Source organism: Peromyscus maniculatus, chromosome 5, assembly GCF_049852395.1.
Source record: "Peromyscus maniculatus bairdii isolate BWxNUB_F1_BW_parent chromosome 5, HU_Pman_BW_mat_3.1, whole genome shotgun sequence".
Taxonomy (NCBI): domain Eukaryota; kingdom Metazoa; phylum Chordata; class Mammalia; order Rodentia; family Cricetidae; genus Peromyscus; species Peromyscus maniculatus.
The window spans coordinates 29,870,253-29,896,303 of NC_134856.1; the positions used below are offsets into that span (position 1 = coordinate 29,870,253).

The 26,051-nt window shown below is 45.8% G+C and overlaps 1 protein-coding gene across 6 annotated transcripts in view; it reads left to right on the plus strand.

Moving 5' to 3' along the window:
- LOC102904570 (rho GTPase-activating protein 10) overlaps positions 1 to 26,051 on the plus strand; it is a 300,700-nt gene that overhangs the window by 262,606 nt on the left and 12,043 nt on the right. For all 6 annotated transcript variants that reach the window (XR_013051024.1, XM_076571472.1, XM_076571473.1 and 3 more), the window contains one exon: positions 6,326 to 6,485. Coding sequence is in view for 5 of the 6 variants with exons in the window: in XM_076571472.1 (XP_076427587.1) it covers positions 6,326 to 6,485 (160 nt within the window). In the remaining variant the exon portion in view is untranslated. The remainder of the gene's footprint in view (positions 1 to 6,325; positions 6,486 to 26,051) is intronic.

The window sequence follows — 26,051 nt, forward strand, 5'->3', positions numbered from 1 at the left end:
TCTGATATTCTTACATTATACAGTAGTGTCTCACGTCCATGTTTTTCTTTATTCTTCATTTTGCTGCTCTTGAGTCCATTAGGATGAGATCCTCTGAAATTTCTTTAATTTTTAGGGGTGTCTCCTTACATCTTTAAGTGTCTCTTCCTCCCAGCTTGTTTCTTCTCCAGAACCTCGATGCTGGTGGTTCTCCTGCTGTTCTCTGTATTATGCATCTCGAAATCATTGACTTTTCGTATTTTCTGAGCATGCTGACTATAGTTACTGTTGCTCTGCTGTGCCTAGTACCTGACAGAAGCAAAGGAAGGATTATTTATTTGGGCTCATAATTTCGGAGGATCATGTCCTCAGTTGATTGGCCCTGGATACCTGAGCAGGACATCTTGACAGTGGCAGCATATGGCTGAGAACATATACTGATATCATGGGAAGCCAGGAAGCAGACAGTGAGTCACAAAGTAGCCAAAGCTGTGTCCCTGAAGTCCTGCCCCAGTAACCTCCTTCTTCCTGCTGGGAACTTCCTCCCAGCAGTCTCAGAACCTCCCCAGACATTGCCGCTAGCTGGGCACCAAGTATTCAGACCAAGTATTAGCCCGTGGGAGCATGTTTTATATTCAAACCATAACACTGTCGTAATTTCTGTTTGTTCTTAGCAGCTCGTGTTGTGAGTCCCTTGTGAAGGAGCATGCTCTGAGTGTGTGGCTTTTCTCTCCTTTCCCCTTCCTGTTTCCTTTCCTCACAAGTTTACCTCAGTGTTTCGCTAAGAGCCAAGTTTTGTTGTTAGCACACAGCAAACAGACCAGAAGGCAGACCATCAAATCCAGTTCTCTGGGTCAGTGAACACTTAGGTCAAGTTTACTGTGGTGAGCTTCATATTACCCAAGGCCTGGTGGATCACAGGTTCTGAGAAGCCACAGGACCTGAGTGCTGTCAAGTCTGCTGGACCAGTGGGTCCCGGGACCGCTGGCCTTTGACTTACGCTTCCATAGACCTCTGAGTATTTATTTCCCTTCTGTCTCTGCTGTACAGAGGCAATGGACGGGTTCGAGGCCATGTATATCGTCTTTATTTTTTTTAATGTTATTTTATCTTTTAGTTGTTTCTGAGCATATGTGGGAAGAGAAGAAGATTCCCATTTAAAATTAATTGGCTAGAAAAATCTCTGATTGGGCTTTAATCAGAAAAGCAGGCTGGGTAAGCCACTAGGAGCAAGCCAGTCAGCAGCTCCCCTCCATGGCTTCTGCGTCAGCTCCTGCCTCCCGGTTCCTGCCCTTTTTGAGTTCCTGTCCTGACTTCCTCCAATGATGAACAGTGATATGGAAGTGTAAGCTATTAAACCCTTTTCTTCCCAACATGCTTTTGGTCACGTTTCATTATGGCAATGGAAATCCTAATTAAGACACTCAGTGCCAGAGCACTTGCCCAGCATATGAGACCCCAGCTCGGTTCTCAGCCCTGCAAGAGTGAAATAAAGTGAAATGCATGTTCCTCTGGTATGTCCTTCCGTCTAGTTTTTCAGGGAACTTGTGAGTCACTTTCTTTCCACCCTCACTTGTCTTGACTGAGTTCTGCTGACTGCAGTGCCTGGATGTCTCCTGGCTCCCTTCTCTGGATCGCATTGCTCCCCGTAATTGCTCTTTCCACCTGCAGATGAATTCAGATGCCCCAGTGTTACACAGAGTTCTGTTTTCTGCCTCTGCCTGCCCCCCCCCCATACTCCAGCCAAATCCAACCACTTCACAGCTCTGAAAAGTGCCAAGTTCTCACCTGTCTTTCAACTTGATGTTTCTCTATCAGTCTCTGTTCTTTAGTCTGGCAGAGATGTCTCCCACTGTCCTGTTTCCTGAGTCTCAAGGCCCCTCAGAAAGTCTCATTATGCAAATGCCACCTTTGCTGCTTATTGTCACCGGTCTCCAGTGTTAGCCTGTGAGCACCTTGGGGCCAGGAACCAATGCTATAACTGTAAAGCCTCATCGCTCATGTGCCTGGTGAGTAGTCAGAAGGGCAGGGAGTGGACATGCTTGTGGTGTGGAAGGGAGGAGCTGAGAAGTGGAAAGCACTGGCCAGTTTTGTGAGAACACACTGACAAGTGTAGATCCTCTATTCTCTGCTCAGTCTTGGAGGCAGTGGCCCTCATACCCATGATATTTCTTATAGTAGAGCGTCCATGGCATTTCCTCAAGTTTTGCCTGGCAACACCATGTGCCGGTAAAGGACTACCAAGCCTGAGACGTTGTTTCCACCCTCAAAACATGTATGATGGAAGTTGGGTGGCAGGCTAGATTAGGTATTAAAATCATGTGCAGCAGCAAACTGGCAGATGGATGCTGCTTGAGGGGAGAGGAGAGTGCAGACGGTGTTGGCAAGTGGTTGCTGGAGGTCAGGTTTAAGCTGGGCGTTGCCTGGTGTCTTATGTGTCAGTGATTATTGAAAACAAATGTCTTTTAGTACCATTTTTGCTCTTTTTAGTCACAGGACTTCTTGTAGATGCTCATTAAAGGGTGGCTCGCACCTGAGGGTAAAGGTTGCTTTATTAAAAGAAGTGAGAGATGAAGATGACCAGGGGTTGTGCCTGTGGCCCTCTGGTAGAGTGCTTACATGGCATTTGCTAGGTTCATAGCACTGCAAAATGAGAAAAAAAGCATCTGATCCTGATTCTCAGTTATAAATTAATCTCACAAGATTTCAAACACTTGCTTTAGAGAGCATTGAGAACACGGGTTTGCGAGGTAACGCAAACATGATGATCTGATTTCCACCCATTGGAAATAAGTCTGGGCATGGTGGCATATGCTTGTAATTCTAGAGCAGGGGAGGTGGAGATAAGGGGATCCCTGTCCCGTGGCTTGCTGACCAGCCAACGTAGACTACTTGTTGAGTTTCAGGCCAGTGAGAGACCCTGTAAATGAAAAAGAGGTGTCTGAGCATAACAGCCAGGATTGACCTGTCTTCCACATACAAATATATTGATAACCCACACTGTTAGGAGCAGTTTGGGAAATGGTTATAAGCCTGACTATTGATGTACATGATGGACGTGGTTCTTGTTCTCCCTGTTCACAAGATTCTTATGAGCAGACAGACTCATTCCTGAACAGAGATGAGGAGTTTTATCTGCTGAGAAAGTAGAGTGAGGTGTCTTCATTTGATCAGTCTGTAAACATATTCCCATCTACCATGTCGCTCTCACCTGAGGGCTCAGACTGCCACTGCTGGCAGACTGGAAGACAGTGCTCCTAATAGAATGTGACTCAGCATGCTGAGTGACAGTTTGTGCTGTGTAAGTCTGCCTGGGGAAGGGATTAGAGGCATTGTGAGTGAACTGCTGTTCCTGGAGGTGTTTTTAAAGTAACATTAGACCCCTGCTCTCAGACTCCCCAGACCTGCTTCTGCTCTTCAGCCCTTCCCCTGGTAGGAATGAGTCAGAAGGGAAGATGTTCCCAGATTCTCCACAATTGCTTTTTCTGAGTTAGGCACTGACCTGGAGTCAGTGGGTGAACCTGGAAGAATGGCGATTTAGCCTCAGGGAGCCAGGAAACCAACTGTGTGTCCCTCTCACAAGGAGCTGCCAAATTGGGCTCTTGTGTTGAGCTGGAATTGGTTACCTGTCCTAAAGGTAGGTTGATACTGAGGGTGTTTTTATCATTGCTGTGGCCACATCCCTGTCCAGAAGTCAACTAAGGGGTGAGATGAACTCTCTGAGCTTATAGTTGAAGGGGTACACACAGTCCATCCAGACGGCATGAATCCCCTGGATATTTTCATTGCACCCCGAGTCAGGAAGCAACTAGAGGATAGGAAGAAGGACATAAAACTCAAGGCAGCCCCAGTGGTCCATTTCCTCTGGTGAGGCTCCCTCTTTTTTTTTTTTTTTTTGGTTTTTCGAGACAGAGTTTCTCTGTGTAGCTTTGCGCCTTTCCTGGGACTCACTTGGTAGCCCAGGCTGGCCTCGAACTCACAGAGATCCGCCTGGCTCTGCCTCCCGAGTGCTGGGATTAAAGGCGTGCGCCACCACCGCCTGGCAAGGCTCCCTCTTTTAAAAGCTCCATAACTTTTCAAGACAGCTTCAAACACGCAAACCTATTTGTGTGGGGTGGGGTGGGAGGGTTCACATTCAAGCCAAAGACACTGTCTTTGACCCTCTCTTTCTGGTCTTGCATGTGGTCTAGGTTGGATATCTACATGAAATTTTGCAGCCTGCAAGCCCCAGACCCCTGAGCTCGAGGAGTGTGCACACCACACCCAGCTGGGTCCCTCTCCATTTTGTAGAGTAGTGACTCACAGTGACTGAGGACAGTTTCTGTCTGTGCAGAAAAGAAGTGGAGTTGAGCTTTCTAAGCACAGGAAGAGGCAGCTGTGCTCTCAGAGGGAACTCCGTTCTAAAAACTGAAGCAGTGTTCTGACAGTGGGTGTGGTCCACTTGCCCCTAAGTTGGCGCCACTGTCAGGGCTGAATGTCTTCAGTTGCAAACATGTTTGAGCTGAAGGGCTACCATAAAGTGACTTGCTGAAAGATCAATTAAATGGTATTTCTAGAATGTTTGTGACGAGGAGAGGACAAGACTTTACAAGGAGGTGCAGTCCAGGGAGAGGATCCGCTCCAAGTCGGTCACTCAGTGCTGCATGCTCCCTTCTCTGCAGGGTGCTGCTCCCTTCCTCTGTCTCCCCAGGCATCTGTCCCCATTCCATTAACTCGGATGCCCACTTCCCTAAAGAAGCTTTTCCAGATCTCAATTCTAAGACACTTACTTTAGTTCTGAGTTGGGTCAGGAGTCAGTTAGATTTTATTTTCTACACTCAGGTTGCAAGACTGGCATCCCAGGGTCTAGTCTAGTCAGGACCTGGAATTTGTCTTCTGGTTCATTTTGGGAGGGATTGAAATTTTTCTGAAATGGTTTCCTAAGAGAGAGTTCTTTTTTAACCCTGGCATTTGTGTGCACGCTGCACCTATGATCCAGGGTAGGGATCTGTGACATCTCAGTGCACTTGGGGCGTTTGTTGGCTAAGGTTGTGAACCTCCATTTGCTGCTGTGGCAGTGTTGGGCAATTGTTCTGACCCATTACCTGGAAAATCAAGGCCAGGTTAGTGCTGTGTCTGTGGACCGTCTTCCTCTGCAAGTCACCCTGGGGGTGGGGGGTGGGGGGGGGTGGGGGGGGAGGTGTCAAGAGTTAGTAAGCTCCTTGGGCAGAAAGAACAGAGTTCTGCCTGGGGGCATTCCTGTGTGTTTTATAGAAGCTGGGACTTCATGAAAGCAAGGCCAGCTGAGGGGAATAGCTGCTTTCGCCAGATCTTCTCTGTCTTGCATTTCTACACAAGCTGATAAGACATACAGATAGTGGTGGACATGTTTTTATAAAGTGGCATAAATCACACACCTCATTTAGGACCTGCTGCTTAGTTGTGGTTTACATTCATCCCTTGCAGGGACTGTGGGGACCCAGCACTGTGTTGTCCCCTCAGTGTTCACAGGGAAATAGAAGCTCCTTCATGCCTGAATATTATTAGTAAGTGAAACCGTTAGAAATCATAGTCCAGGGTAGTAGCTCAGAATTCTAGTTCCTTGTATCATGCAGTCAGGGTGCGAGATGAGCCGGTGATAAGGGATTGGGCTCTGCATGGCACTGTGCCACCCTGGGCTGCCCTGATGTCGTCACTGGTCTGTGTCTGGGATCTTTGTACGCTCAGCATTCACGTGGCTGCATACAAGGTGCTTGTTCTCCATTCAGTCTTCGGTTTATTTTCTTTCTTCACTCATTGTGGGGTTTAATCTATGTGTTAGTCAGCCTTCTGTCACTGTAATAAACACCTGTGACATGCCACCTTATGGAGAGGAGAAGGCTTTCTTTGGCTCACAGTTTTAGAGACTGAAGTCCATGACTGATTGGGCCCATTGTTTAGGCTTGTGGGGAACAATAGGGTACATGAGATAGAGACAGTTGTTGCCTCTTGGAATGACGAAGAAGGATGTGGGATTGCAAAGTCCCCTTTAAGGACATACCTTCAGTGACCAAGTAAACATTTTATAAGGTTGTACTTCCTAAGGCTTCCACCACTTTCCAGCAGTGCCAGTGGCTGGGACTCAGGCTGTTAGCTGAGTGGTCTTTGGGGGACATTTCCATATCCAAACTAACAGCACTGAGTGTCTTCATTGGAAGTATGTAAGAAAGGAAAATTCACAGGTGCAAACCTTCAAAGGCCTGGTATCAGCACACTTTCGGGCTGAAGTATGAATGTAATTTTGAAAATAATTTGATAAATAAGGGCATGTAATTATTATTAGTTTTTCTTTCTTCTGTTTGTGAACCCAGTGCTCTATTCCCTCTAGGTGACAATCCCGGCCCTCTCAAGGAGGACACCCCCACCAGCAGTCAGGATTCACTGTCCACTCCATCTCCTACAACTTCAACTGCCCATGGACCTTCTGGACCAGACAGAAACCACCTTGCAGCAGAGGGAGGAAACTGTGGGGACTGGACAGCCACTACGTAAGTTGCTTTGTGCTGCTGAAGGAAGGGAAGCCATCCCCGCTTGGCCAGCAAGCATTTAAGCCATTAGATCTGAGGACACTGCCCACTCGTTGGGGGCTCCCCAAGGGAGAGGGCCAAGCAGAATCTTTGTTGAACAGTGTCTCTCCGTTTCCAGCTGGAGGGGAAAGGCGTGGTTTTCCGTCTGAGTTCAGTTTGGGGTCATGGAAAAGAAGTCCTCTATTACTCCTCTCAGCGTCGACCCTCATTATGTTTGCACTGTGCTGGGTTGTCTCTGGAAACTGTCCTTGAGTGGTGTTTCCAGTAGACAAGTCTTTGGTTGTTACGAGGCCGATGTTGTATTTTACTTCATAGCACCTTGCCCAATGGGTACATAGTAACTTACATCTGTTTATCTTCTCAGGTTTAATGCCAGGCTTGTGTAGATTAGCTCAGGTCTCCTGGAGCAAGTGATGCTCATACCAAAAGAAAGCCTTGAGTTTGACTGCATGGGGCTTTCTCTCACAGTGTGGATGGAGACTGAGGAACCATAGTAGAGCAGGGTGGTACTGAGTCTACAGAGGGCGTCTGAGTCCTCAGACAGGACACAACAGATTTATGAATAATTATAAGAACTTACTTGACTAGTCAATCAAATACTTCCAAAATATATTTATAATTAATCCAGAGAGCATTACAAATTTTAAGCTAAAATTGCTTAAAACAGATTATAGATAATGATGCCTCTGACCTAGCTGGGCATTCTTGGAACTTTAAATGCATTGGAAAGAGTTCCTCACAGTACTTGGCTTTTTATAGCTTCAGCTGGAGTCATATGAAATCATTATGATCTTATTAAGTATTAAGAGAGGCTGGGAGGAATTTGGCATGCTGAAATTTTGGGGTGACCTGAAGATCTTGAGAAGCTGGACCTGAAATCAGAGTAAAACCCCCAAGTTTGGAGATTCATTCTCTAGAGGGGTGTGTGTGTGTGTGTGTGTGCCCCGCGCACGTGTGCGTGCATGAGCGTGCATACGCACCCCATCAAGATTATTTTAATTTCCTGTGTGAAGATTATATATCCTGGACTTAAATCATGGGTCTAAAATATGTTTGTCACCTTTAACCGTGTATCAGTATAAAAGTCCGCTTTGATGTTGCCGTGGTACCCAGTGTCTAATTCTGGCTGCATCTGAGTTGGAATTAGTCTGCGTGCTATCCAGTGAAATCCACATCCCTAGTCATTTCCTTCAGTAAGTGCGCATCCGAGTCAGCGGAGGACAGTTGAGCCGTCCTTCTCCTTGGCAGTGCTGCAGGAAAGTGACATTATGAGCCATGGGGTAGCTGTGACTCAATTCATGACACATTCGGGCCCAAAACAAAAAGAGCTTGATGTGTTTGGTCATAAATCAAACGAGGAATGAATTCCCCAGCTTCCTATTCATACACATTTGAAAATGTCACAAAAAATACTCCCGCCTTGAGAGATAAGCAGGAGGGTGGGAAGCGGGGGAAGGAAGCAGAGAAAGTTGTTGTTGTAATGGGAGCTTGCTTCTGCTGAAATCTTGATTTTCTTCTCTTTTGTGTTGTACATGAAGGATACGTTTCTCTGAAGTGTGAGAGTACTTCCAGTGCATGTTTGAAGGGATTTGTTCGAGCTGGGGAGATGGCTCAGGAGGTACAGTGGTGGCTGTGTAAGCATGAAGATCTGTGTTTAGTTCCCAGAATCCACCTAAAAGCTAGGTGCTGCATGTGCGGACAGGAGGAAGGATGCCTGGGCCTGCTGGCCAGTCAGCCGGGCCTTGTCGGCCAGTTCCAGGCCAGTGAGAGACCGAGGAAACAGGAGGATGGTTCCTGAGGAACACCACACACACACACACACACACACACACACACACACACACACACACACACACACACACACACACTGTGTACTGGTTTCTGTCAGCTCTGATTACCTTTCATATACAGATGAATGCTCTCGAGTGGGCAGACCTCAGAAACACCGTACACTGCCAAGCCGGGGATGTGGCTCAGTGGCAGAACTTGTGCTTAGATGGCTCTGTTTATTTTAAGAAATCATGTTTTTAAAAAGGGTCCCACCCGCAGCTGATAATGATTCAGTAGGCCTGAGAAGGAGCTGGAAAGCTTGCATTTCTAACATACTGTCATGTAATTGTAGTGCGAATTTTAATTGGTCTTAATAATAAAATCCTGGGGTCAGATACGGGGTAATGGCTGAAAGATCAGAGAAGTGAAGGGGCAGCCGACGTCACCTCTACAACTCCTCAGACCGAAAGGGGGCAGAGCTCCTGTCTCTGCCTGCCTTATATTCCTCTCTCCACCCAGCCATATCACTTCCTGTCTCACCTCTCTAGTGCTGGAATTTAAGGTGTGTGCTGTGACTGCCTGGCCTCTATGGTTAACTAGTGGCTAGCTGCACACTCTGATCTCCAGGCAAGCTTTGTTAGAGCACAAGCAAAATATCACCACATTTCTCCCTTTTTATCTAAAATTTAAAAAAGTTATAACTAATATAAGAAAAACTATATACAATAAGTATAACAACTATATACAATATATACAGGCAATAATTACACCAACAATGTCTAGGCCATTAACATTTCACAAATTCAGAGAAAATACTCCATTATCTATCCTATCTTGGTGAGTCCAAAGATTGTACCTAATTCACCTTCTATCCTAATTTCATTGCCAACCCAAAATTATCTTTGTTATCTCTCAACTCTGTCTATACACTTTACACCTCTTCAGTGAATTTCTTTTCTGAATCTGGTAACAAGGAAAACTATAACTATAAAGCCTTCAACTCCATCAGAGACCTGAGAAGGAAATAATATTACCTGAGTAAGCAGAAAGTGCAGGCAAGTGACTTCCAAAAAAGTGAGAAATGACAGAAACAGCTGGCTGCCTGGACAGTCACCCAAGGTTCCTCTGTAATGTTGGGGCATCCATCTTCTGCCTACAGGCCTAGCATGTCTGACAGACTTTTTAGTGAAGCAGGATATTCTGAAGGGTTGTCCTACCTTGTCTTGGCAAAGTTCTGCAGTCACTTTCTTTTGTGTCCTACTTGTCCAATTTTGACAGCATACTGTCAGCAGTTGAGGTAAGGACACATTCTTGCCTAGTGACTACCTTCTACCACAAAGAAAGTAAACTCCATGTGGAGTTTCATTGATGCCCATCATCTTCTCTGAAGTAGATTGGTGCTGCCAGGAACAGACATGTCTCATTGTCATTAAAAAACAAACAAACAAACCTATGTTATTAAAACATCTTAAATGTCATATTCTGTAGATCTTTGAAGTGTTTGAAGACCACTTGTCTACCTAAAATATATCTGTTTGACCTTGAAAACATACCTAACATTACTATAAGTTTAATTGTAATAAGTGACTATGTACTAACCTGCATTTTTTTATTATCCTAATGAGTTTGTAATAATAACTTTCAAGGACTAGCAATTTGCATTACATTGGTAAATGAGCTGTATAGGTATAATACCTTGAACAAGAGTAGATATGTATGTGTAGTATGTTCTAACAAAAATAATCTCAAATTTGTATCACTATACAAAGATCCATATCAGTGTAAAATATTTAAACAAGTAGTTGCGTTTTAAAAGTAGATTCAATAACCTACCTTTTTAATCCTATCATATCCATATCCCTCTTGTTTTTCTTTTTCAGAGTAGATTCAGTAATCTACCCTTTTTAGCTTATCATTTCTATATCCCCCTTTTTTCTTTTCAAAACAAGAACCCTGAATCGAACCTGCTTTGTTCAGTTTTTTTCCTGACCATTGCCAGTAATAACTTGTAACCAACTACTCTAAACAGTGACAAATATCCATAACCCATTGAAAAACAAAAACCCATCCATTCCCTCTTGGGAGTGTGGGCATCATGTTCTTAAAATAACTTCCTGTTGTCTGGGGGCGACAGCAGTTTTAGGGGGTCCTGAAAAGAAAATTTGGGGTTAATAGTCAAGTCCTGGGAGAGATAGCTATATCATTTGTTGTCCAGTCTCTGCATAATAGGAAAGTGCAGAGCTTGTCTCAAGTCCTGGCTAGAGTACTCGGAGAGGCCGGATCATCTCAGCTGCCACCTGGAGATTGTCCTGAGCATTTGTAGTCCAAAGCTGATCTTTAGGTGGTGTTTGTCAGCTTAGTGGTGTTATCATAGTGCAGGTACGTCATCAGCATGGGGCCCCATCCTCCTTTTGGAGACTTCAAAGGTCACTGTTAGGCATGGTCATGGTTCAGTGCAGAAAACTTAAACATTTTAAATGTCATATGCAGCAGATCTCAAAGAGGTTAAAGAATCAATATTTGTTATGTACATCTAGAGTACAAAAACTCAATTCCTAGTTACCTGATAGAGACTCAAACCTGAAATCATATACAGGAAGCTAAATGAAGCCTTTTTCTAGAATTAGTTAGTACTCTATCTGACCATTAATATTGTGACAGGTTATATATATCTTATACGTTTTGAGATAATATTCATACATTAAGAAAAGTGTTAGAGAGTCAAAATATAAAAGATTATGAGATTAGCGGCAATAAAATAATCCCCAAATTTTGTTTTTTCTTCTGTCCCATATCAGGTGGTGCTTCTGAAATGAGACAGAGATTTTTAGATTTTACTTTAACAAGCATGCTTGAGTTTAGAGAAGGAGAGAGTCACACTCCGACTCCAAAGCCAGCTTTAATTTTCAGCTGAACTGGGCCTACAAAAAACCCAAAAAAACCAAACAAACAAAAAAAATTTGCATTATGTGTCTGTAGAGAAAAGCAGAAACAAACATTTGGGAAGATTTATGAAATTTTATCCTGTTGGAGGTGTGATATACTAATAGGCCAGTTTATTCTTTTCTTTGGGACATATTTTTTTTTCTGGATGATTTGTCCTTTTTCTTCACATGACTCATTTGTCCAGTGGTCTTCAGAATCCTTAGCTGGATGCCTTCATTCTCTTCAAAAGACAGAAGCAAACCCTTTCCCAACCCTAATTTTGAGGAGGTTCCTTTATGGCAAGTTGAATGATCAAATGAAAAGCATTTGTTAGTTTTATAGGTTAGCTTAGATTGAACAGCCCCACTGTTTGATGAACGATCATCTCTTCTAATTAAGAGGTCTCTCTTGTTCAAATCTAATCTTTATAATATTTGCTATACAGTTTCTCCTGAATTTTTTGTTCTCTTTTCTATAGCTATTCTATCATCCATAGCAATACAATAGGCATTAGGTTCTTTAATTGCTCTGGGAAGGAGTTTCCTTCAAAATGACAAGAAATGACTGAACCTAATTTGACATGGGGGCCTGCGAGAGGCCCCCTAAAACGTTTCCCAATGGCAAAGGGTTACCTTGTCTGTTCCTTGTTGATCTACATTTTCATTAGTCCAGTGTGTGCCCTTTCTACACCTTCTGCCTAATCCCTAAGAGAGTGGTGTTCCGTTGGGATTATTCTTAGAGAAAAGCATTGTTTCTAGGAACGCCCTGTTTATAGTCCCTTTTTAGGTGACCTTGCTGTGTCAAGGCAGCTAGTTAGCTAGTGTGGCAGCAACCCAAAGAGGGGATCCAGGGAAAGCCCACAGCCCACCGGGAGAGGGAACCTGCTGACTGAAAAACACACACAGGAGATCTTGGGGAAGAAACACGTGCTGTGGGAGGCGCCTAAAGGCAGAGCTGGGTGGTGGTGAGGGGCCGAATCGGGCAGTGTACTGAGCTTATGTGCGTGTGGAGTTTGTTACAGAGAGGCTGCAATAAAAACTTAGCTGGGGGTGGGGGTGACTCCAGCCACATGCAGCTCCAGTCTTTGCCAGTGGCTGTAGAGCCACAGGCAAGTGGCTTTTTTGTGAATTCGTGCCCTACATTGGGCCCCAGATATAACACGAGTTCTAATTGGTCTGAATAATAAAAACCTGGAGGCAGATACCGGGGTAATTGCTGAAAGATCAGAGAAGTGAATGGGGCAGCCAATGTCACCTCTTACCTCCACAACTCCTCAGACCAAAAGGGGGGCTGAGCTCCTGTCTCTGTCCACCTTATATTCCTCTCTCTACCCAGCCATATCACTTCCTGTTTCCTCCTCCCACTTGCTGGGATTTAAGATGTATGCCATGACTGCCTGGCCTCTACCATTAACTAGTGGCTAGCTGCACACTCTGATCTCCAGACAAGCTTTATTTGTTAGAGCACAAACAAAATATTACCACAGGTGATGGTTAGAAATGGTGACCTGGACCCCTGGTCTTCTTCCCCTATTTCTAGCCTGTGTTGCTTGTAGCTATGTCTCTGGGGTTGAAGGTCAAGGTTAAGGGGGTTCTCCCTGTTTTGTTAATGTTTTCTATTTGACACAAAATAGTTGTATGTCTTTGTTGTATATGACATGACATTTCAGTATGTCCATAAGATCAGCTCCGGTTATTCACTGCTCATCACTTCATACATTATCAGTGGGGTAGGGGTGCACATGGTCTGCGCTGGCTGTCCTGAGAGATGCAGCTGGGTCATTACCCTGCTCTGCTGCAGTCAGAAATCAGTCCTCTTGCCATCTGCTCTCTGAACAGTCCTTGACTTCGCTCCCCTCCCTCAGGGTCTAGTCATGTTGTTCTGGTCACTTGTGTGGCAGCACTGTTTTTGGCATCCATGTGTTAATGAGTATTTCTTAAATTCTTCTAGAACAGCACATTCATTGGTCTCCCGGTGGCCCCCATGTCTCCTGCACTCTTGGCTTTTCCTCTTTAGATAGCTCACTGCCTGTTTCCTCAAGATAGCCCCAGCTGTCTTCAGGTCTAGCTCAAGGTAGCCCAAGCTGTCTTCAGGGTTGAGCCTAATCTCCACATCTAGGATCAGAGCCTTGACCGATCCCCTTTTCTCGTGGTCACTGTCATTTGGCGTTAACACAGTGGTGCCTCTGACTGTTAGTTGATATCTCCCCTTTTGTTCCCTTTCACAGTTATGTGATAGGTGTGTATCTAATCATTGCCAGGGCTGCTCATAGAATCCTCACTAATAGGAACTGGATCTTTTACTCCATGGACATTTTATGCTGCTGACATAGTTATTAGTAAATGTTTAATTTCCCTTACTAATTATGATTTCTTTATTAAAAAGGTCCATTTAAAGACCCTGTTTCCACCTGTAATCACCATGTATCTCTTTGTTTAAGTCTGGTTTCTGTCCTCCCTTATGGACCACTTACTCCAGGCATCCCACAGCATTAGTCTGTATGATTCCTCTTTATAGCATTTTCCTTTGCATTCGTAAATTTAGTTTCCATTGTCATTTCTTATCTGTTGTCCTCATCCCTGCACACCAGCTGCGCTGTGCCCACCGTAGTGGGCTCTCCTCATCCCTGCACACCAGCTGCGCTGTACCCACAGTAGTGGGCTCTCCTCATCCCTGCACACCAGCTGTGTAGCACCCACCGTAGTGGGCTCTCCTCATCCCTGCACACCAGCTGTACCCACAGTAGGAGGCTCTTACTAAATGCTGACCAAGTCTCTTTTAAACCAAAGTTTCTACGGGCCATTAAAAACTCAACACCAAGCTTTAAGAAGTAGTTTCTAGCTAGGGCATTGATTGTACCTTCAAGAATTAGCTCTTGTCCCAGATCCTGAAGAATGGAGCCCAGCTGCATGTGGATCACATAGGACCCTGTTGCAGTGTTATACAGAAATGCCTTACCCTCAGTTACTGGATGGCAGATGGACAGAGGAAAACCCACAACAGCTGTGATTCTGACCTGGGCAGCGTATAAGTGCAGCTATGGCCTGTGGCAGGTGGAAACCAATGCAGCAGAATTAGATTTCCTGGGTTTCTGCTGATGTGTATGCTTGTGGGCATTATTCACTGAAGTCAATCAATCCAAAGCTATTACTTACCTGTACACTTGTGAGGTGACGGGTGACTTCATTGCCAGTGAAGAATTGCCGGCTCAGACTCCTTGGAGGACATGACATCATAGGTCAAGGTATTTCAGACGTCCCAAAGTCATCCCGCCCACCCCCATAAAGTAGTTTTCTCTAAACAGGCTTTCTTCTATTGTAATTGATGAAGCCAGGTCCCTGACAAGTAATCCTTTTAGGCTCCCTGCACAGAAGAAAATCTCTTTTAAGAAATACCAGGTATTGCTCTAGGCTTCCTCACTAAATTGCTAATGAAAAGACATGGCCTCCTATTCTGCTATATTCCAGATGGCAGTGTCCCATCTTTTCTACCTGGGTGTGTTGGCACCTGTGTGCTTCTCACTCTGGGCACTAGGAAGTCTCCAGGGCAGGGAATACTTCCTGCATGCTGAGACAGTACATGCTTTTAACTGTTGAGCCATCTCTTCCAACTCACCATTGAAAAATACTTTTATTCTTTGAGAATTTCCTATAATGCATTTTGATCAAATATACCCCTTTCTCCAACTCCTGCCAGATCCACTCTCCGTTTCCTACCCACCCAACATTTTGTCCTTCAAACAAACCAACCAACCAACCAACCAACCAACCACCATTAAGTCCATTGGTGCTGCTCGTATTTTCTTAGGTGAGTGGCCATCACTGGAATACGGTTGACCTACTAGGACCTACATCCTTAAAGCACGTTGACTCTCCTTATCCCAGCAGCTGTGACTGCCAGCAGTTCAGCTCAGGGTGGGACTTCACCCTGCCTCTGCTGTCTGTGCTGGCATTTTGTCTTGGCTACATCTCATCGTATATGATGCCACAATTGCTGGAATTCTTCTGTGCGGTTGCCCTGCTCTTTCCAGAAAGCACCATTTCCTTTTGGTGATGCTCTGCCTCTTATTAGGGATATACAGGGCTATACAGGGATATACAGGGATATACAGGGATCTTATTAGAGCTAACCATTGGGCAGGCTCTCACTCTTTACACCTTGACTAGTTATGGGTTCAGCCTACCATTTTTGTTCTTAATGAAATAATAAGCTTTCTTCATTTTTATTCTTAATGAAATAATAAACTTCCCTTAAATTAGGCAAATCAGGATTTCTCAGAGACTACTACTTGGCATTTCAAACTCCGTGACTGTTGGTCAGGACTGTATTTCACCAGAGTGAACAACTTGGCGGGGGGTGGGGGGGATTTGAAAATGCTCCTTAGGTATGACGTGTGCTTTAATATACCACAATAATCCATGAATGATGTATCTGAAGTTCAGGTGAAAGAGTCAGTTCTTAGCGGATTTATGAAAAATTGGCACATATGCAGAAGCTCCTGAAGCCACAGGCCAACTTCCTGTCCTTGCCTCCTCCCCCTTTGCCCTCCCAGCCTCCCTGAGTGCCAGCCTCAGCTGCACACTCTTGGCTTATTTGTGCTTTGCTTTCTTTGAACTTTTTGTTTGCTGTTTTATGTAGTGTTGAGGATTCACCCCATTGCCTGGCACATGCCAGGAAAACTGTCTACTGCTGGGTGACAGCCTCACGTACATACGTCCTAATCCTTGTCATGCCAGGATAGTCAGTTTCTCCTAGTTGGTACCATAATATATTTACTATGTTGTGGTCATTGATTCAAAAGAAAGTAATTTCTTTTTCACATTTCTGTTCTTGGTCACAGTTACACATTCATTGCTTTTGTGAGAAGGGCAAGAATGTTGTATAGATTTAGAGAGACACCAGGGGAGAGTGATAGTTCTTTTAGGCAGTTGCCCATTTCAAGTTGTCCAGCAGCCAGGCAGTGGTGGTGTACACTTTTATTCCCAGCACTCAGGAGGCAGAGGCAGGAGGATCTCTGTGAGTTTCAGGCCAGCCTGGACTCCAGAGTGAGATCCAGGATGGCCAGGGCTACACATAGAAACCTTGTCTCAAAAAAAGAAAAAAAAAAAAAAAAAAAAAGATGTCCAGCATCTTTTTTGTCTGGTGGGGAGATTGTTTCCCTGTTAAATAAGGGCAACTTTTCTGTGCTTGTCTGTACTTTGGTCCTGGTTATAAAAATTTGAGGAAGGAAGGACGTACTGCTCAGTGCTGGCCATTGTGAAGAATGGATTAGGTCACCCCACGGGATGGATTCAGAGGCTAGTCTAAAGTGGGTTTAACTCTGAAGAAGAGCATAGCATCTTGCACATGTGCGTGTGCACACACACAGCCTTTAAATTCTGCTTGGTCAGCTCTTTTCTGCACCTCCAGGGGCACTGGGGATCAGAAGAGGTCGAACCTTTTTGCTTTAGTGCAGGCTGGTGGATCGAGGCTGTGGAGGTTTAATTAGCTATCCTCTTGAATTTCTTAGGAAACCCTGGAGCCTTAGGTACTATGGGACTCTGGCATTGAGGGGTTTTGTAAACTATTTCATCTATCAGCCCAGTAGGGGTAGATCTACATTCATGTTTAAAGAGTCAGGGCCCAGAGAGCACAAGAAAACTGATGTCAGGGCGTGTGCACAATGTGGCCCTTATTTCCGGCCCTATGATTTAAGGTTTTTGTGTTTGTTTGTTTTGTTTTTTATTTGTTCTACTCTAGAGATTGAAGCTGTCTGGTTGCCTGTGGGGCCATTTGTAGTTTGTAGGATCACCCCATTACCACTTACATTCTGAAGACCAAGCTGATGGGCATAGCTCTGACCAGGTCAATGCCTATGATTTGTAGAAAGACCACTAACCCTGTGGTAAACCATGTGGCTGTGGCTTTTAATTACCTGTGGGGAATAAGCCCTAAAGTCTGGTCACTGCACATTCATTATCCAGCACCTTGCCTGAGATTGCAGCAGGGGCTACCCTAAATGCTCCACCCCCTGCCCCACCCCTACCCCCTGCCCCAGGAGGCCCGAGGGACTTGAAATTTTGATGACTACAAAAGAGCAGCATCCTTAATCTTTTCTAAGGAAAGTGTAACTTGTCTCCGTCTCCCGTCAGCTTTAGTGAAGCTAATCACAGAGCCTCGTATGTAGCCATCAACCAGCTATAATGTCTGTCCACAGCCCTTTGTGAGTGTAATGTGTCCCTTGTAGTTCCTTGCTTGGGTGGTTTTGATAATTGTGTTGTATGTGGCTCTTAGGTATACCTAACTCATGTCTTAGGTATACCTAACTTCTGCTGTGCTGTAACTGTACATTCTAAAACTTGGGTAGTTTTATTTTTAAATCAGAATGCTGATTATCCATATAGCTTTAAATCCTCATGATGGAAAATTGACCACCTAAAATAAAGACACATGCCTAAATTTTGTAGTAGTGTTTTACTGCTTAAGACTCCAGAGAATTCATAAGTCTTACATTAAATCTTGACTTTGATTTTCCTTTGAGTTTCGTTATTTATTGTTGGCTAAAGATTTTTCTTGCTTGATGGCATTGTTGGATTGTTGTTATTTCCTGCCTGTGGTTGGTTGGCTATGACTCCAGAGTAAATAATGTAGGGGGCTCATTGGCCTTATCTATCAGCAGGGATACAGCTTCGCCTGGAAAAGCATTGATTTCAGTCACACAGGCCTGGCTTTGCACCCCCTTTCTTCCAACAGTCTTAGATTATGTAACTTATTCAAGCAAACTGAGCCTTTCAAGATTATCTATAAAAGGCAAGGAAAACACCTGCCCTTCTACAGTGGCAAGCTTTCAAGGCACCACAGTTAATAAGCCCCGTGTCTGCTCTCCTGGGAGTTCCAGGCAGCCATCTGCTGGAGTTTGCTAACCCCGAGAACCTAACATGATCTTCTTAAACTTAACCTCAACTCCCTGCTCTGTTGGCTTCATAATCTGCCCACCAAGCAGCTGGGAGATGACCAGCTTGGAGCAGCCCTGGATCTTGACCTTAGCTTGTATTGTTCAACAGTCCCAAAGGGCTGAGTTTGGCTCCTCCCCCAGCTTTGATGTCTGGAGATCCCTGAGAAAAGTTGTGTGTCACATGGCCAAGGCTGGGGCCCACCCAAGGCCCAGCCTCACCCACCAGTTATTTGGTGCACAGTGGGTGATGCAGTTGTCCAGCCAGCTTGGTGGGCAACCACAGCAAGTGTCCTTTGAGAGGAACTGTGTCTCTCCCCTGAGCTGTGCATGGCCTTGTTTGTGTGCTCAGGCCTCCTGCTAGGTGGCTGCTCTTCTCATCAGGGACCCTATTGGGCTACAAACCCCCAGCCTCTAAGGGCCTGCAGTTTCTGAAATGAAGCTTTAGTTCCTTTCTGTTCTGCTAGCAAGCTCATTTACCCCTCAGACTGATTCCACAGTGATCATTTGGAAGGAAGCAAATGGGATACATTCTCTAAGATTGGTCAGAGGTGTAACTCTTATGGTGAAATCAAGAGTGCTAGCCTTGGGGAGATAGTTGTGGCCTTTCTTGGTAAAGGAGGAAATTCAGGAGGGTTGCCCAGCACCCTCCAGCCTGAGAACTGGGTTAAATGTGACTGTATTCCATCTTAACTGGATGCCTTCCATGATGTCCTCCCCACTTTTCTGCCTATGCAGACCTGCTATAGGGTGAGCCAGTTACTGTGTTTCCAACTGGCTTTGATGATTGGCCACCACCCTCTTTCAGGAGAGCCAATGGGAAACAGCCACAGGGACCATTAGCTGTACAATAGAAAGCACTAGGTGTTTACAGGTCAGATCCAGCCCCCACCTCGGGCTTAGCACTGGGCCCACTCCAGTCACTGTAGAGCAGTGCTTCTCAGCCTTACTAATGTAGTGACCCAACCTCAAAATTATTTCTCCTTTCTTTCTTTCTTTCTTTCTTTCTTTCTTTCTTTCTTTCTTTCTTTCTTTCTTTCTTTCTTTCTTTCTTTCTTTTTCTTCTTCTCCTTCTTCTCCTTCTTCTCCTTCTTCTCCTTCTTCTCCTTCTTCTCCTTCTTCTCCTTCTTCTCCTTCTTCTCCTTCTTCTCCTTCTTCTCCTTCTTCTCCTTCTTCTCCTTCTTCTCCTTCTTCTCCTTCTTCTCCTTCTTCTCCTTCTTCTCCTTCTTCTCCTTCTTCTCCTTCTTCTCCTTCTTCTCCTTCTCCTTCTTCTCCTTCTTCTCCTTCTTCTCCTTCTTCTCCTTCTTCTCCTTCTTCTCCTTCTTCTCCTTCTTCTCCTTCTTCTCCTTCTTCTCCTTCTTCTCCTTCTTCTCCTTCTTCTCCTTCTTCTCCTTCTTCTCCTTCTTCTCCTTCTTCTCCTTCTTCTCCTTCTTCTCCTTCTTCTCCTTCTTCTCCTTCTTCTCCTTCTTCTCCTTCTTCTCCTTCTTCTCCTTCTTCTCCTTCTTCTCCTTCTTCTCCTTCTTCTCCTTCTTCTCCTTCTTCTCCTTCTTCTCCTTCTTCTTCTTCTTCTTCTTCTTCTTCTTCTTCTTCTTCTCCTTCTTCTCCTTCTTCTCCTTCTTCTCCTTCTTCTCCTTCTTCTCCTTCTTCTCCTTCTTCTTCTTCTTCTTCTTCTTCTTCTTCTTCTTCTTCTTCTTCTTCTTCTTCTTCTTCTCTTTTTGTTTTGGTTTTTCGAGGCAGGGTTTCTCTGTGTAGCTTTGCGCCTTTCCTGGAACTCACTCTGTAGCCCAGGCTGGCCTTGAACTCACAAATATCCGCCTGCCTCTGCCTCCCGAGTGCTGGGATTAAAGGCGTGCCCCACCACCACCTGGCTTGAAATGATTTCATTACTACTTCATAACTAATTTTGCTCCTGTTATGAAATGTAATGTAAATATCTGATATGCAGGATATCTGACATGTGACCCCTACGAAAGGGTCATTAGACCTCGGAAGGATCACGACCCACAGGTTGAGAACCACCACTATAGAGGGCGAAGCAGGAGGGTGCTGTCTCTCAAACCTGGAGACTTTGTCATCTTTCAGCGCCGTCACCCCTCATGAAACAGACTCACCTGGTCTGATAATCCAGGATGAGTGACTGTGGCCTGAAGCTAGCTGACTTTGTGGATAAGTTTTATTTTGACAGTCACACCTAGTCCTTCCTAAATGATTTTCCTGGGCTGCTTTTTCTTCACAGAATTGTGTCAGGAAAGACTGTGTGGCCTGCAAGGTCCTTTTTGGAAGAAGTCAAAGGAATCTCCTTGTTGAACCAGTATTTCTTGAAGGCCCATTTTCAGTGAAGGAGTTTACCACCACATGGCCACGTGTCTGATGGGTGCTGTGGGTTACCACCACATGGCCACATGTCTGATGGGTGCTGTGGGTCACCACCACACGGGCCATGTGTCTGATGGGTGCTGTGGGTCACCACCACATGGCCACGTGTCTGATGTGTGCTGTGGGTTACCACCACATGGCCACGTTGTCTGATGGGTGCTGTGGGTCACCACCACACGGGCCATGTGTCTGATGGGTGCTGTGGGTTACCACCACATGGCCACATGTCTGATGGGTGCTGTGGGTTACCACCACACGGGCCACGTGTCTGATGGGTGCTGTGGGTCACCACCACATGGCCACGTGTCTGATGGGTGCTATGGGTCACCACCACATGGCCACGTGTCTGATGATGGGTGCTGTGGGTCACCACCACACGGGCCACGTGTCTGATGTGTGCTGTGGGTTACCACCACACGGGCCACGTGTCTGATGGGTGCTGTGGGTTACCACCACAGGGGCCACGTGTCTGATGGGTGCTGAGTCGGGTTTTTCAGCGGAACCTTTGTGCATCTTTTCTTGACATTGAACCCAGCAGAAGTTTTCAGTTGGTTTTTGGATGCTTAGGTATGTGACTGTAATTAAGTGGTTGTGTTTTTCATAACCGGAGATTAAATTTTTGTTTTTGAATAGTTTTAATATCTACAGAAAAGTTATATAAATAGAACAAGACCTTCACTGGCCTTCCCCTCTTGCACACATCCTACAGAACTCTAATATCTTTGGTAAAAAATGAAATTAGCGTTTATACTGCATGCTAATTGTCTTTTGGTGAGAACAGTGATGATGCACAGCTTTACCAGGAGGAAGATCTGGTCCAGCAACGCAGCAGCAAGTGTCAAGGGCTTCAGTTCCTGCCCCTTGCTGTGCCCATCTCCGCTGTGTGTTTCCACCTGTTCCCTCCGCCCGTCACCTGTCCTCCCTTCCTTCTGACGATGTAAAATTCCACGGACGAGCCAGGCACTCATCAGCACACCCTTGTGCACTAGCCCCTGGGCGGCATGCTCCCGCTCTTTCACCCTGCCCCTTTTGTCCATTTCAGATGGAAAGGACTGCATTTGAGGAGGTGACGCCACACACAAGCCTATGGCCGCCAGTGGCAGCACCAGTCCTGGAACGGTCTGTCTGTAGGGCACCAGTGTCCCGCATTGGCGTGTGTGATTACCATCCCTTGTTGTGGTCCATACCTTTAGCCGCGGTCTACCTCCCAAGTCCTCTGAACTCACATCACTGGCCCTGCCTCTGCTGTTGTATTCCCGCTACTCAGGACTGGAGAATGTGATCTCCATTGTCTGGAAGTCCCTGTCACCTTTCTGAGGTTGTCTTCCTGTGTGTGCCATGGAATGTTAGGGTCGTGGAGAGTCACACTTCACTGGCCTGGGTGTGCAGAGGTGAGGATGGCACGGAAGGGGGCAGCCTCACCCCTTCCTTCTCTGTTCCTGTGAGGGATCGTGGGCAGATCGCCCCATGGCACCAGGCATGGCTTCCCTGCCCCCTGCCCTCCCTGAACACTTCTGAGGAGCAGGCAGTGTTACAACCTTCCTGGTGTCCCCAGGGCAGTGCCTGATGGGCTCTTCTCAGACCATAGGTAATGAGTGAGTGAGGTCTGTTTCAGACTGTTCCTAATGGGCACTTTCTTAGGGTTTCTATTGCTGCGAAGATGACACCGTGACCATGGCAACCCTTATAAAGGAAACATTTAATTGGGGCTGGCTTACATTATCAGAGGTTTAGTCCACTATCATCATGTTGCGACAAGGTGGCGTGCAGGCAGACACGGTGCTGGAGAAGTAGCTAAGAGTCCTTCCATCTTGACCTGCAGGCAACAGGAAGTGGTCTGAGTGTCACCCTGAGAGAAACTTAAGCAAAGGAGACCTCAGAGCTGTCCACAGTGACACACTTCCTTCCACAAGGCCACACCTCCTAACAGTGCCACTTGCTTTGGGAGCCATTTTCACACACCACAGGCACAGACTACCCCTCTGTAACCCCACAGATTCGGTGACCTCATCAGGGGTATCTGTTCCCTCCCACTCTTACTCCTTGATGTGAACTCATTGGGGGAAACAGTGTGCTTGCTGTGGAATTGCCCCTCGGAACATTGAGGAATGACTGACGTTTATTTGGAATTTGAGATTTCGCAGAATCTACACATTTATAAAGTTTCATTCTGTCTTTATTGACATTTTAAACGTTTGGTCAGGACAGCTGTTGAAGACTTAGGCTGTACATTTCCCAGACTGGCGGGAGATCATTTCACTACCGTGTAAATTTCTGCTCAGGTGAAGTTCTGAAAATCACACTCTCCTGTGTAGGCTTTCAATTCGATGCTGATAACACAGTGAGTGTCTGGGGACGGGGAGGACTCAGTCATGGAGTGCCATTTGGTGACACTTTCCCCACTATTTGCTTGGGTGTTAGTTGCCCCTGTGTCCACGCCCTGGAATTGACTTCTCTTGCCAACAGTGCTCAGAGCTGACCCCTCTGCTCTGCTGAAGAAATGCTGTGGGGTTTTCTGGGGACCCTTGCAACCCCAAAGGCTCCAGCCCCTTCTTGCCTCTCAGAAATGTCTGTGCTCTTCTGACATGGGAACCTGTTGTTGGCATGCAGAAAGCACAGCCTTCAGGAACCTGTTGGCATGCAGAAAGTGAAGCCTATAGGAACATGTTAGCATGCAGAAAGCGAAGCCTATAGGAACATGTTAGCATGCAGAAAGCGCAGCCTACAGGAACCTGTTGTTGCCATGCAGAAAGCAGAGCCTACAGAAACATGTTGGCATGCAGAAAGTACAGCCTACAGGAACCTGTTGTTGGCATGCAGAAAGCGCAGCCTACAGGAACCTGTTGGCATGCAGAAAGCGCAGCCTTCAGGAACCTGTTGGCATGCAGAAAGCACAGCCTACAGGAACCTGTTGGCATGCTGGAAGTGCAGCCTCTGATGCTGAGGTTGATCGGGCTGAGTTGGAGTCATGAGCAGCTTTCTGATTTGTTACACTTTACAAAAGTGAACTCCGGAAGTAAATGTGTTGGTAGCCAGCACCAGTTTGTTTTCTTTTGTCGCTGAGAAAATCTCTAGGACCTTTGCCTAATGTGCAAGCCTGTTTTTCCAAAGTAAGGATATCAAGTCTTCCTATGCAATAGTGTTTCCTTAGGCACGCTCTCTCCCTCCCACCCCTCTCTCTCTACACACACACACACACACACACACACACACACACACACACACACACACACACCGTCTCCAGCCTTTCTCCCGCCTCCACCATAATGTCCCACCCACTCATGGAAGCTTCAGTTGCCCCAGGAATGGCCACACAGATGTTCACTGTGCGTATTTTCTGGAATGTACTTCTGAGTTAGCAGTTTGAAATCTCCATGTGCTTTTAGTGAAACACTTGTTTTTCATTGTCCTCCTTCCTTGAGAAGGGAACGGCTTCCCTCAAAGGAGGGTCATACATGGTATTGGCTCTTCCTTCCTCCATAGAAGAAGATGCAGTAAGTGTGTTAACTGGGAAGTAGTTCTCTGTAATTTATTCTGTTTTGGTAAATGTGGTTTCCGAGCTTCTCAGGAGGGACTGACTGTCTGTCTGTCTCCCCCCCCCCCCCCCCCCCCCCCGCTCCCCCAAACCACAATGTTGCTTTCAAGAAACTTGTGAACTTGGGTACTTCATGTAACAGTTCAGCAGCTCCCCACTACCTAGGGTCCGTGGCCTGTTTGCCCAGTGTAGCAGTCCAGAATTAGCTGCAGCAGTGGGAAGAAGGGAGCGGAGTTTCCAGCTTCAAAGCTGAAAGGACGATTAGAGCATTTCATTGGATATTCTAGGACGTGCCAACTTTTTATTCTGATGTCACCAATCCTTTTTCCTGTTTGATCCAGAGACTCTCAACCAGGTTCTCATGTGAACCATAAAACACACAAAGATGATCAGGGTAACCTTTTCTACAGTTTCCCAAAGATACTGTGGCCAAAAACTGCAGAGGATCTGGAGATCTGTTGTGCATACTGTTCAATTAGCCTCCAGCTGTATGTGTCCTGGCAGAAGATACAGAGTTTCCAGCCCAGAGCCACCAGCAGGAGTCAGAGCATTGGTATTTTCTTGTCCCATTTCCACAGGGTGATAATGACAGGTGCCAGGCGATAACTGTGTGGCGTAGGAGAGGAATACAGGTCATCTTATTTGGTCATCCATGAGTCTTATTTGATGGATGAAGCCTGCTCTTTGCTTCGGAGAGACACAATCTCTATTGTCTGCAAGCCCATTTTCCCTACAGATATTTTCGAAAACAGCCCAGAACCAAGGTGTGCAGAAGATTGGATGTGCAGAGGCCTAAAGAAGCCCAGGGAAAACTGTCTTCCACCAGACACTTGGGCAGAACCGTGCTGGCTGAGAGCAGAGATGGCTGATTCATTAGGTACACGGAGAGCTTCGGGCGTAGGTGGGAAGCTGCCGTGGCTGCCCTTCCTCAGGATGTGACAGTTCCACATATATAAAGTGTCCTTCCACCATGTATATCATCACTGCTTCTCACACTGTCCCCTCTTGTCTTTCTCCCTCCTTACCCCTAACAGCTCCCTACATTTTACTCTCATGCCCTTGAGTTTGCCTTCAAAATGTTTTAAAGAAGGGGAAAAGAATAACAGAAATCCTCTGGGAAGATTATTTTCCTCCACTATTTTTGGAGGGAAAGTAGGGTGTTTGAAAGAATAAAGTATTAAAATTTTAAGCCATATTGCAAAGAACAAGTAACCAAATTCTAGATGGTTGCATAATGAATCTATGCCTTTAGGAGGGCAGTTATTAAAAAAAAAAAAAAACTTTGCGAGACAACCATGAATTGTAGCATCCTGGGGCCCTAGTGTGAACCTGTGGGACTTGAGTGTATTTATTTGCCCATTTATTGCCTTATTCCAGTCTTCTGGGAGGACAGGATTCCAAGGTTTCTTCTGCCCAAGTGGCTGCCCCACTCCATTTCTCAAATTGTATTCTACCCTGCAGATATCCCCTCCCCAAGGCTCCCAGTTCTCCAAGACGCAGGATCATTCCCAGACACGGTTTCTAGACTTGCATTTTGCCATTATTTATGAGCATCTCAACCCACAAAAGTCTGTGTGGTGGAGGTTTAAATGAGAACGGCCTGCATATGCTTGAATGTTTGGTTCCCTGTTGGTAAGCTGTTTAAGGAAGGATTAGGAGGTGTGGCCTTGTTGCAAGAGGTGTGTCTCTGGGGGTGGATTTGAGGTTTCAAAGGCCCATACCAGATCCAGTCTCATTCTCTCTGTGGGCCTCCATCTTGTAAATCAGATGTGAGCTCTTAGTTACTGTTCCAGCTCTATGCCTGTCTGTGGCCACGCTCCCTTCCATGATGATGGTGGCTCACCCTCTGAGACATAAGCAAGCCTCCAATTAAATTCTTCCTTTTGTAATTTGCCTTGGTCATGATGTCTCTTCCAGCAACAGAATTGTAACTAATACAGCATGTGTGTATGTGTGTGCGTGCGCACGTGTATGTGAGTATGTGCGTGCG